The sequence below is a fragment of the Nelumbo nucifera genome, chromosome 6, assembly GCF_055504915.1.
Source record: "Nelumbo nucifera cultivar China Antique chromosome 6, China Antique-T2T, whole genome shotgun sequence".
Taxonomy (NCBI): Eukaryota; Viridiplantae; Streptophyta; class Magnoliopsida; order Proteales; family Nelumbonaceae; genus Nelumbo; species Nelumbo nucifera.
The window spans coordinates 25,140,663-25,153,377 of NC_142654.1; the positions used below are offsets into that span (position 1 = coordinate 25,140,663).

The window sequence follows — 12,715 nt, forward strand, 5'->3', positions numbered from 1 at the left end:
TTTGTTTCAGAAAACATCAATCCTAATTCACTCTTTCTGAGCACGACAAAAATACAGCCAATTTCAACTATAAAGAGGATTGGAGATACCCAATCAAGTCAATTTAGGGAGCATTCATTCTCATAAAGACGGAAACCTGAAATTCATAGTCTTGCCCATAATTCTAATTACTTGAAACCTCACACCGAAGGTGTACACTGTACAGTGCTTCTTGGAGGAATCGGTACCATGGTCCACTGACTCCGTAGTAAATGTTCTTCACCCTTAAAAATTTGTAAAGGATCTCCGTCCAGAGAGTGGCATTCTTGGTTCTCCCAAAACTCTCCTTTCCATAACGCAACGCCAATGTTGAGAAGCAATGGTTTCTCCATGGAATCCTGAACCTTTACCCTCAGATGGGCCAGGGGGGGCAAAGGCCAGAGAGAGGGACAAAAGAGGTTGCCCAGGTAAATTGAACAGGGTAAGAACGTTACCACTTACCAGTAGATCAAATTTGGTTGAGCTTCAATATTTTCACCATACAGGATTGCACTAAAAACAACTTCACACCCACCTCTCTTATATTCCAGTTGCATCATTGGCCGCCTCCTCGAAAGAGGCAGACAGGCATTCAGCAAGGCTAGACTGCGAACTGAATTCATTGCTAGTTTCTGAAATTCTGGCCTTTTTCATATTAATTGATTTTGGAAGCCAAGATCTTAGAGAGTCGGGTGTATCTTGACAATTGGATAGAATTGGTCTCCTAATCACAGGCTTCAAGAACTTCCACGGATCATCCATCATGGATTTGTTGTAGAACAGCTCTGGCCTATCCCGTGCTGATACATAAGCATGGGAGCCTCGCCCTCTTCCTCTACCCCGTCCTGAACCATTACGAGGACTGTTGAAATGGTAATTGCAGCCTCTTCCTGAGCTAACGTTTGGGTTACCTCCCCATCCTGCTCGATTTCTGGGACTGTTGCCAAAGCGGTAACTACCACCTATGCCTGAACCAGGACTAGGGCTACCACCCCGTCCAAGACCAGGACTGGGGAAACCACCACCCCTTGGTGAGTTGAAGGGAAAGCCATAACCAGGCATGCCAGGAGATCTGTTCCGGGGCCCAGGAGTTTCTCGGTAACCAGGGAAAGGACTAGTCATTCCCATTGGGCTTCTCCAAGAATCAGGACCATGAAAGGCCATATGTGTTTCATTTGTCCTATGATCAGGGGAATTATTAGCCTGGAACTGATGAGCAGGAGACACAGACATGAATGGGCTCCTCGGACCTGCTGAAACAGAAGAATGACATTCAGACTCGGGTGTTAACAACTTCTTTCCATCTTAAACTATACAAATAAAAAAAAAAATTACATATTAATGAACAAAATAAATTAAACTTATAGTTCATAGAATGTGACTATGGTGCTGCACGTTCTGAAGGACTAAATGGGAAGATCCCAGCAAATCTGTTTAAAACACAACTTATATGCCACTATTTTGTTAATGCATAGTCTACAGAACTAGAAAAATCACCTCAGTAACCATGTTCTTAGGTCTCTAACTTTCATGCTTGTAAATGTTCATACCTTTCTGTTATAATGACAAATCCCTTATACATTAATTAGACAAGACATCCTGATTCCCCATTTCCCAAAATAACATTCCATCAACTTTTTGAAGGCCTTTGGCCCAAGACTTTCTGAGTAACAGGTATCTTGTAAGATATTGTCAGATTTTCAGTAAATTACAAGGCAACAAAAAGCTAAAAGTCTGGTCATAAAACAATCGCTATCAGATTTATGAAGAAGCCAAAAAATTAACAGGCAACTTTCTGCATTGACAATCAATCTAGCAAATCAGCTTTCTGCATTGTTGGCAACTTTGTTATACCTGAAGGAGATAATGATGGCCTAGTCATAGGAGAACCACTGCTAATAGAAGGTGAGGTATAACTTTGTGACATCTGGTTGCTGTTGCTCCTTCTCTTGTTACCAGAGAAAGCTGACATAGGGTCTGTGTAATAATCAAACCTCGAAACAACATGTGAATTTTCCTTGGCCAGTGGAGTTGCAGTTGGTTCAATTAATGGATTGGATAGGTACCCCTGTGCTGTAGAACTGTCAACCTTACAAGAATCTTCAGACTGAGCAGCCTCTAGGCGCATTGCTTTCAGCCTTTCTCTTCTCTTCTCTGCTTCCTCCATCTGATTTCAAGGTTGCCAAAAAGAAAGAATAGGAAAAAAAAAGTCAAAGCAGGCATCAGTTTGTGTATCCATGTTCAACCACACATGTAAATTAGAAATATCTTGGTAATGGCCATAGTTATCTCAAAGAAAATAAGACATACTTGAGTTCTTAATAAAAAGTAGGGATGCATCATATGAAGATTTTGCAAAAAATGTAGATTTTTTTCTGTCCTTTTATTTATTTCTTATTTTACAAAGGCTATACATGAAATCAAGAATCATACATGATATGTTTTGTAGCTAAAACCCTTCTAGTTTTCTCAAAGAAAGATAAAGAGCAAACTTTGCCCTTGCCCACATTCCTGCCTGTGTAAGGAGATAAAAATTCCATCTTATAATCATTAAGGAAGGAAGGTTACTATATCTCATTTGCGGCTAATAAAAAATATTCTTCTCAAAACAATAAGTAGCACTCAACCAATGTAAGTTGCTTGTTTCAATTGTAAGCTCATGGGGCATCAAACAATTAATCAAAACCAGTAATTAGTATTATCTGCATGATTTTGGACCAAAAATAAGTATCCCAACTTCCACAGACACAAAAGAAAAAAATGCAAATTTGCATGATCTCAAAATTGTTATGCAACATAAATTCTTTGAAGAATGATTACCAAACAAGAATTATTAAAAATTGAGATATTTTCTACCTTGATTACATTAATTGCATAAAAACAACACAGAGTAAGACCACATCCAACAATCACAAATAGAAATAGATTAACAAATATTTGGCGAGTTCAAACATATCAAGCAAATGCTAATCTATGTCATCGAACCAAATTAGAGGTCTTGACAAAAAATACAAAAACAAACAATTCCCGGATCAGCCCTTAACTAGATGGAACCCAAAAGATAGATAGGTTCTATCATCTCCACTTGAAAATAAGATAAATTGCTAATAGAACAAACTTGGAAATAAAAGGGAAAAATGAACTAGAACAACCTGGTTTGACATATCTGGTGCAAGATTGGAATATTTCATTTAGAATTACGTGATTTACAAACACACACACACACACACACACAGAGTTGTATCTCTGTTCAATGACTTTTTTTTTGTTGCAACATTCAGGTTGGAGGTTGATATCAGGGAAAGTTGCAGCCAGGCAGAAAAGCACAAGGGAGTTAGCAAGGCACATGAAAAAGTCACCAACTATCTTTTTCTAGGCTTTTGTTTTGACTCTTTCTTGGTACCAATAACCATGTAGTCTAGGTGATCAATTGGCATCTCCGCATCAAGGGAGCAAACCTGTGGAAAGGCAGGCCGCAGGCACTTTACAATACTTAGGGACTTGTGGCTGGACCAGATCAGACCTGGTACCTGGTATAAGGGACATCGTGCAATCCCAACCAGGCCAAACCAGCACAACTAACCTAAAATCTGGGCCAAGATGCAGTCCTAAAGGGGCATTCTGGTCACATTTACCAGCATGTGCAGTTTCATAAATAAGTAAAATAGAGGTTAGAACCTCATATTCTTGGATCTCTCAATATTTCTTCTCTTCTCTTCTCTCATTTCCTTCTCTTCTATTCTAATTTCTTCTAAGTCTGAAACTGATTATATTAGAAAATCATACATTATCATCATCACCATCATCTAAGCCTTATCCCAACCATACAGGGTCAGTTACATGAATCCTTTTAGGATTCAGATTACAATTACATTAGAAAACTAAACAAGTTTTGGAAATTCCAGTGCCTGTAAGAGGAGACAAGTTCTTGAAAGTAGGAGGGGATATACTGCATAAAGATTATATAAAACTTGTTGGACGCAAGGTTCTAAGTATCCATACACCTTTGTGTATCGGCAGAGGTGTATTGGTACTTTAAACCATGCTCCTTTCAATTTTTTTTTCCAAATTTCGGTTTTATATTTTTATATTTATTATTCACTAAAAAATTGGGTACCTGTAAACAGGTGTATTGGGTACCCAAAGATACGATACGATATGCCTGATACAGGGCGTATCGTATCAATGCTTCGAAACTTGGTTGGACGTATAACATATTGATGAGAGCATGCATTCAAATGCATAAATGTGCTCATGCACATGCATACAAACACCATATACAAAGGAAAAATATAGAGAGTATACATGAACATTGCAATGGTAATATAATTCAGACACTGGATATTGCTTTAGTTTACTCCATTTCTCAAGATAGGTGGGATATAACTAAGAAAAAGAATCAGCACAGCTCTCCATGTCCAATCAAAGTCAAGAGACATAGAAGTTTGGCAGTTTGGTTAGTAGTTCTAAAATCTGTTGCAAACCTTCTTTTAATTAATTAAAAGTTCTTATATGAGCTTGAATAAACACATTTCTGACCTGTTTCAGATTTTAAATTTCTTACATCAAAATGTCTCTATTGCAAATTTTTTCAAGTTTCTTAAGTTAGTATATGTTGTGCTTAACAGATTCTAATATAGAAACGTCGAGACCTCTTTCAACCTTATCCTGAAGCATGAAAAAGTTGCCTTTCGAGAAAGTAATTCTGTTCAACTCTGCTTTTCATGATGGTTCTCTAGAGGTATATCCATGCAAGAAGAGTATTCTAATGATGATAAGAAAGTATGCCAAAATGACGTGCTACCTATATATACAACTACAAACAAGCAGAGGCTCATATACATCATATACAGCTAACCCCTCAATTTGAAATTAAAAAAATGATTTGCCAGTCAATACAGGAGCAATAAAGATTCTGCAGTTATCATTTAAGTACTAAAGAGTGCCTACGTTTTGGACTTTAATGTTCATTGAAGATTGGTATGAGCCTAATGATTCAAGAAGAGGATGTGTAGCTCCTAGTTATCATTGCTATGTTAATATTGTACTCTCTTGCCTCCAGTATTCTTTATTCAATTGTTTTACTTTGCTTCCTGATTATCAATCTAAAACACTAATTCTTGATTCCCCTGAACTTGTTACCCTTTCTTCTTGATTTTTCAACTTAGAATTTCATTTGAGTAGTAACTATTTTTAAAACTCTTAACTATTTCTGGAATTAATTAGTAAATACAGGTCTCAAATACTGGAATCTGAAATCTATGAATAAATCATAGAATGCCAAGCTGAAACCAAAAGCAACATCAAAAAATAGATAACTTCAAATTGAACAAATTTGCACTTGTTCACCCTTCCCATCCTAGATATTCTTTTTTTCATTTAATAGTTTTCAGTACCACCTAACTTCAAATTTATACAAATTTGCACTTGTATATGGAAGAAGAACAGAGGTAAGAAAAAGCTAAAAGTGACCAAGTAATCAGCCAATCCGCCATTTAGCTTATGTATTTATAATGAAATAGACGCTCTCAAGATGTTGGAATTTGATCCATTTATAGTGCCCTTGGCATTTTTTTTCTTTTTTTGATAAGTTGTGTCTGGCATTTTCTGGACATGAATAACAGCGACAGTTGCTCCCCAATTCGAGGTAATACATGGAGTAAAGCAAATGTGATCAGAAATCAAAAGGTGATGATCCTCAAGAGACAACAGAAAGTGAGACTATATAAAATATTTCAAACCATATACAAGTAGTAACTTCAACTATGAATTCAACTTTTTTTAGAAGGATAAAGAAAAAAAAACTTTATTAAAATAAAAAGGGGATGAACACTTATCAAAAAATAAAAATAAAAAGGGGATGAAATACAACAGAGGTGAAAAGATATCACCAAAGAGAAAAAACACCCCCATATACCCAAAATAAACCAAAGAACCCACAACTTACAAACAACAAAAACCAAGCAAATACCCTGAACACACCCAAAACAGATCCTCAAAGAAACAAGGATCACCAAACCGACAACTGGCCCACATCGAAAATCCCCTTCCTGAATCGCCCCTCTTCAATCTTCATCTGTAAGAACATCTTCCTGGTCTCAGACATCCTCATCCCATCCTTTACTTCCTGCCGAATATGATTTTTTTTTCTTCAATTTCTCTTCCTTTTTTCTTCAACTTTGAAAGACAGAAAACCCAAGATCTGTGACTCGTACATCCTATCATTAGCAGAAGATCCCTCTTGATATATATCCTATGGTAGCTTATTCAAACTAATAATTCAAATTCTGGATATATATCCTTTATCATTATGTTCTAAGATTTCGTAAGAAGCATATACTGATATACAATAGTTCAGCTTAAAATTTTAGTTCTCGACACATTTTGAGCCAAGCAGAACCATAACCTAATCCACATCATCTGTTTTGATCCCTACTAATTTCAGACACATTGGCAACATGTAATCGGCACAGGCCATATAGCCGGATATAGTAGGGTATATGAGAGAGAGAGAGAGAGCTCTAAATAAAGTTAATCAGAGGGAGAGAAATCTTGAGAGTTGAGAAAATAGATAGATATACCAGTTCGTTTAGATGAATCTATTCAAAACAAAAAAGAAAATACTTTGGCAGGAATGCAAAAAACCAAAGGGTAGTAGATTGGAAGCTTTCATAGAACTGACTTTATCAACATTAAACCACCCCCTTTTGAAACGTAACTTCTCTTCATGAAGCAAGTCTGTTCTCACACTTTCCAATCACTGGGTCCCAGAAGCTCACACACCTCGGATTTCCTCCTAAAGGCATACCCAAATACACTACCAGGCCAGTTCTCCACATTACAACCAAGGGCATGTAGTAATATGTGCCTCCAAGAATCGAATGGTATCATCAGCTAATTGCAAATGTGAGACCTTTATCTCATTCCTTCCAACAACAAAAGCACTCAGAAGATTCATCTGCTTTGCTTTCTCAATGAAATTACTCAAAATGTCAGTCGCAAGAGTAAATAGCAAGGGGGGTAAAGGGCAGCCTTATTGTAACCCTCTGTTGGATTTAAAATACCCTCCAGGCATATCATTTAACAAAAGAGAGAACCAAGCATTCATTATGCAACCTCCGATCCATTTCACTCACCTGCTACCAAAACCTTTTAGTTCCATTACCCTCTCCATAAGCAATCATAGTTCACCCTATCATAAGCCTTTCAAGATCAAGCTTCACTACAACTCCTGATCCACCACCATCTTCTATCATCCACACATTCAATGATTACTAAAACACAGTCAATGATCTGCGGCCCCTTAACAAAGGCAAACTGAAAAGGAGAAGTCATTTCACCTAGAACTGCCTTTAGTTTGCCCACCAGCACCTGAATTTTGGACTTTAAAGTTCATTGAAGATTGGTATGAGCCCGATGATTCAAGAAGAGAATGTATAGATCCTAATTATCCCTCTGCTATGTTAATGTTGTACTCTCTTGCCTCCTTTATTCAGTTGTTTTACTTTGCTTCCTGATTATCAATCTAAAACTAATTCTTGATTCCCCTGAACTACTTACTCTTTATTCTGGAATTAATTAGTAAAGTCAGGTCTGAAATACTGGAATTTAAAGTCTATGAATTAACCAATGCCAAACTGAAACTCAAAGTAATATAAAAATAGATAATCTTAAATCCATCAAAGTTCAACTCATTGACCCTTCCCTCCCTAGATGTTCTTTTTACTTAACAGTTTCAGTACCATCTAATCTAACCCCCTAAAATTGACCTGATTGAAAACCCTAGCCCAGTTTTTTTTTTCACTTTTCCCTTTCCCTTTTGAATTTCTTGAAGCTTACTCCCTTAGACTGCAAAGCCCTACTACACAGGAAAAATGATGAGGGATTTTTTACCCTTTGCAAAAAACATGAAGATAATGTCAAGAAATACACCATTGCAAGGCACAAACTGGTGAAAAGAAGCTTGTATATGGAAGAGAAACACAGGTATGAAAAAGCTCAAAATAGCTGTGTGTGCCATGAAAACAACCAAGTAATCAACCAGTCCAACATTTAGCAGATGTATTTATACTGAAATAGACGCTCTAAAGATGTTGGAATTTGATCCACATATGTTGTCTATGACAGACATTTTCTACATGATTAACAGTAAAAGTTGCTCCCCAATTTGAGATGGAGTAAACCAAATGGGGAGCAGAAGGTAGTGATCCTCAAGAGACAATGGGAAGTTGGAGTATATAAAATATTTGGAAACGTATACAAACAGCAACTTGAACTGCGGAGTCAAATTTGAAAGATGAGATCTGTGACTCGTACATCCTATCATCGGCAGGAAAAAACCCTCTTGATATATATCCTCTGGTAGCTCATCCAAACTAATAATCCAGGTTCTGATATAAGGGGAACAAACTCAATTCTAACTAAACCACCCGTAAGAATAAGGGTTAAGAATGCTAGAAAGAGAACCCATGATTGTCCTTTAACATTATGGTCTCAGATTTCGTTAGAAGCATATATAAAAGCTTAGCTTGAAATTATAGTTATCGACACATTTTGAGCTAAGCAGAACCATAACCTAATCCACATGATGTGTTTCAATTCCGACTAATTTCAGACACCTCACGTAGCCATATAAAATAGGGAGTGATAGGAAGAGAAAAAGCGCTCTAAAATAGGGATTATCAGAGGGAGAGATAGCTTGGGGAAATAGTTAGTTATACCAGTTCGTGTAGATGGATCTATTCAAAACGAAAAAAGAAAATAGTCGGTAGTCTGCTTCCTTCGCCAATACCAGCAGCAACTCTGTAACATACAAAGAAAGAAAATAGAAATTTAAGGTTGCAACGTTCTGATCAAAGAAACCAATGAACAAATTTAACCCCCATCCGCACCCCCCCCCCCCCGAAAAAGAAAAACGAAAAAAAAAAGAAAGCTGGCTCGAAAGCCTGGACCTTGTGTAAGTTTCGTCCTGTGTGTGCCGCCGTTCCAGACCTCAACAGAGGTAGAGGGACTGAGGGGGCTCGTCGGCTGAGAAACGGGAAAGAAATGATCTTTCTCTCCTCGATTTCTCCAACGATCAGAACGCACTGATTTACTATTAAACCCTTTTTGTTTGATCACGGGCGGGCATCGGTGCATGCATTGGTGTATAAAATGGGGTTTTGTATATTTTGAATGTTTATACACCCGACTCTCTAAGATCTTATAGCCTTTCTGAATAAATAAAAAAAAAACAGCATTTATGCCTCGTTCCGTTTGGATAAATGACTTATTTAGAAAAATGTACTTGTTTGAAAGTATTTTTTGAAAAATATTTATTCCGATAATAACATTTATATATTTTTTTATTCTACGAGTAAAGTAAAGGAGTATAGTGTCCGATTTATCCAAAAAAGTGACCTTATTAAAAGAACAATATTTTCCCATCAGGTATTAGAAATTTTTTATACACAAGTAAGATTCCATTTGGCAACATTCTCGGGAACATATTTCTCTTGTTTCTAACATTCCCACATAATAGAAACACATTTGGGAAAAAAAAAAAAAGAAGAGAAGTTGAGAACATCCGAAATTCGTGTTATTTAGGAGTGACAAAATTGACACTCTCATCTCTTACACTACACCTTACTAAATAATAATACTTGTCCTTGATATCATTGCTTTGAATTGTAGCAATATCTTTCCCTAACTTGATGCCATCTATCCAAGACAAACCCTTTATACTAAAAACATTCTCTTTTGACTAGCCTAGAATGAGTTAGGAGAACTCAAGATACCATTGGAGACATAAAAGAGTAAGAAAAAAAAAAATGAGAGAATAAGAAGAAGAAAATGAGTGAAATAATAAGATGAATAATAAAGGAAAGAAAACCAATAAAATAAAACAATCAAGACAAACAAATTTAAAATCAGCTATACTTTTGCCCCTTGTATGATGAAAACATTTGCTTTCTTGACATTTACACCAAAAGAAATTAAAAGAGGCAAAACACAAAGTCTACACCGAACAAACACAACGTTTTTTGTTTCATTTTGTTCTCTTTATAGTCCAATACATTCATGTAATGAGGTTGGGATGGCTGGTTCTATTTATAATCCAACATGTTCAAGTCGGGTAGTATGTAAAAATTTTACTAGATCAGTATTTAACAAAAGGCATGACCTTAGCAAGCTTGATTAGTTATGCTTTTTAATGAATAACTGAAACATTTCATTAAAACTGAAATACCTATAAGTCCCAACCTCTCCACATTCAGCTTTTTAATGAATAACAAAAGGCACTTGATTAGTTATGCTTTTTAATAGAAATTTGGGAACCGAAAGATAATAAACAAAACTAAAAGGTAAAAATATGATGTAGCAATAATACACAGATAAGGAACGAAAAGTGTTGAGGTAGAAAGAAAGAGAAAGACACAACTCCCCCCCCCCCCCTCTCTCTCTCTCTTTTATATATATATATATATATCACAATCTCCTTTTTTTTTTTGTTTTCTTAGTTAAAGACTGAAATTCTTTAGTATTCCTTGAATCACAACATGTGGCAGAAATCACAATCTCCCCCTTTTTTGTTTTCTCAATTAAAGGCTGAGATTCTTTAGAATTCCTTGAATCACAAAGTAGAGTTTTTTAGGTTTCAGTATAATACGAGTTCAGGCAGGACCCACAGATTTCTACTCATTCACATTCATGGTAAGTAGTTAGCTAGGAACTAACAGACCTGATTTTCTTTTCTTCTACCACGAGCTTTAAGTCGATTTGAAGGAGAGTGCATTCATATTCAAATTTATCTGCTTTTCTTGGAATTCTTGTATGTAGGAGTACATTCCTCATTTAAGAATGGAAGATTATTGACAGTACCCTTTTCTAAAATTACTTAGAAAAGGGTAAGGCATTTAGAAAATTTTAAATAGTTAGATGAGATTTTTTTCTAAAATTAACTGACTGAATATTAACAGAGGGGGGTTTTTGTCTAACAGCCAAAGTTCAGGAGGGGTATTTGTCGCAAAAGACTGACCCCATAGCACAGGAGGGGTTCTTGTAATTTACCTTTTTTTTAATCTTGAAATTTTGAAAGTTTCAGACAAATCTATGGTTGCAAAACAAGCAAATGCAGTGAAGGGTTCAAATGAACTAGACTCTTACGGCAAGTCCGTCCAAATTTCAAATCTGTTAACTAGAACCTAGGAACATTAATAACGTTCACTCTTTCTGTTAAGTATGGTGTCCCAAAGAAATCATTGTACAGTAGAAGCATCTGGAGCATCCTTCCTTTCATTTTGCAGAACTGTCCTGTTCATGGTAAGTATACTACTAAGATGGAAGGTACAAGTATTGTTGGCATGACCATTGTCATCATCATTTGTTACGTTTTCATGGCATGACCATTGCTGTCAAAGAACCCATCTCAATGAAGTTGGATATAACAAGATTAAAAATCTTATCTATGTGATAAAGAGAATCAATCTTAGTAGCTCCAGGTCCACTAGCTTAACCAATCTAATACAGACTTGACTTCCTTCAGCCCACAAAGAACAAAAAATACTCGGTTGATAGACTCCATTTTACATAACTGTAACTCTAGATTGAAGAATAGAGTATGTTGTAAAGAAACTCTGCTAGAAAATATATATATATATATATATATATATATATATATATATATATATATATATATATATATATCAAATCAATCTTTCTTCTTTGATGTAAGGTGGGAAATGTAGCAAGACAAATAATCCCAATTGGTTTCATGAAGTTAACTTTCATTTCATAAGTTGTAGTAATGTTTTCAAGAATGAAAGCAAATTAAAATTTGTATGGGATGATAACAATTGTCTCAATTTTCCTTGAGAGGATGGGGCTTACAAAGTCCGAGTAAGTGCTTGGTATGTAGTCGTTTCCTCAAGTTCAGGTACAAACGTTGCATGAAGAAATGATCACGATATCAAACAACCACCAAACGTTCTTGTAAATTTCACCCAACTTTAGTGGGGGTGTTCTTCTTTTGGATTTTGGGAGGGGGGAAGTTGGTCAATGGGATTTTGGTTCCCATTAATCAAGAATCCTATGTTCTTTTTCATATTTATGTGGGGACTAAGGAAAGTTTATTTTCCTATATATCATTTACCCAGGTAAGTGATACCTATCTCCTAAGTGGGCAAATAACTTTTCCACCTAGGGGAAAAGTTGGCAACACTTGAATGGGACAAAAATGCCCATTTTAATAGTGGATTTTTATAGCTAAAATGGTCATTGCCTTATTTACCTCAGAAATAAAAGAACATGGGTGAATGCACTTCCCTTGGCAAGTGTTTCATAGGAAAAATTTACCTAGGTAATTGCATTTACCCAGGTAAGTAACTTACCGAAAAACAAAGGAGGCCTTAGGAGTAATATGACAATGCTTGATATGCTTGAACAAAAAACTTATTGTTTCATCATTAAGCAAACACAAAACAATTAAATCAAACATTAAAATATATATTCATGGGTAAGTGAAAAACCAAGATGAACATGGAAAAATAAATAAACAAACATTAGAATACCCATCAAATTTTGTGGAGTGCATCTCCCTTTAGGAGAAGACTAAGACATAAAGAAAGATGATAACTTGTTTTATGTACGGATAAAATCTTGAAAATCATTAAGTAATAAGGTTTCCAAAAATAATTATATGCAATAATCAGTACGAAAA

At 35.8% G+C, this 12,715-nt stretch overlaps 1 protein-coding gene across 2 annotated transcripts; it reads right to left on the bottom strand.

Moving 5' to 3' along the window:
- Nucleotides 1-9,206, bottom strand: SIC (hydroxyproline-rich glycoprotein family protein). 2 transcript variants are annotated; one of them, XM_010260850.3, is made up of 4 exons: nt 8,970-9,206; nt 8,739-8,820; nt 1,873-2,185; nt 1-1,268 (listed from the first exon to the last, which is right to left on the bottom strand). In XM_010260850.3, the coding sequence occupies exons 3-4, from the start codon at nt 2,183-2,185 to the stop codon at nt 559-561; spliced, it is 1,023 nt and encodes a 340-aa protein (XP_010259152.1). In that variant the 5' UTR covers nt 8,739-8,820; nt 8,970-9,206; the 3' UTR covers nt 1-558. The 2 variants fall into 2 exon arrangements, with proteins under 2 accessions (XP_010259152.1, XP_010259151.1); XM_010260849.3 differs by having other exon boundaries at nt 1-1,271.
- Nucleotides 9,207-12,715: the final 3,509 nt, after the last annotated feature.

Excerpts from the sequence above, each read along its gene's own strand:
- SIC (XM_010260849.3), bottom strand. The coding sequence starts at position 2,185 with ATGGAGGAAGCAGAGAAGAGAAGAGAAAGGCTGAAAGCAATGCGCCTA. Across the intron at positions 1,272-1,872 it reads GCCATCATTATCTCCTTCAG|CAGGTCCGAGGAGCCCATTC; the intron begins GTATAACAAAGT and ends CTTCTGTTTCAG.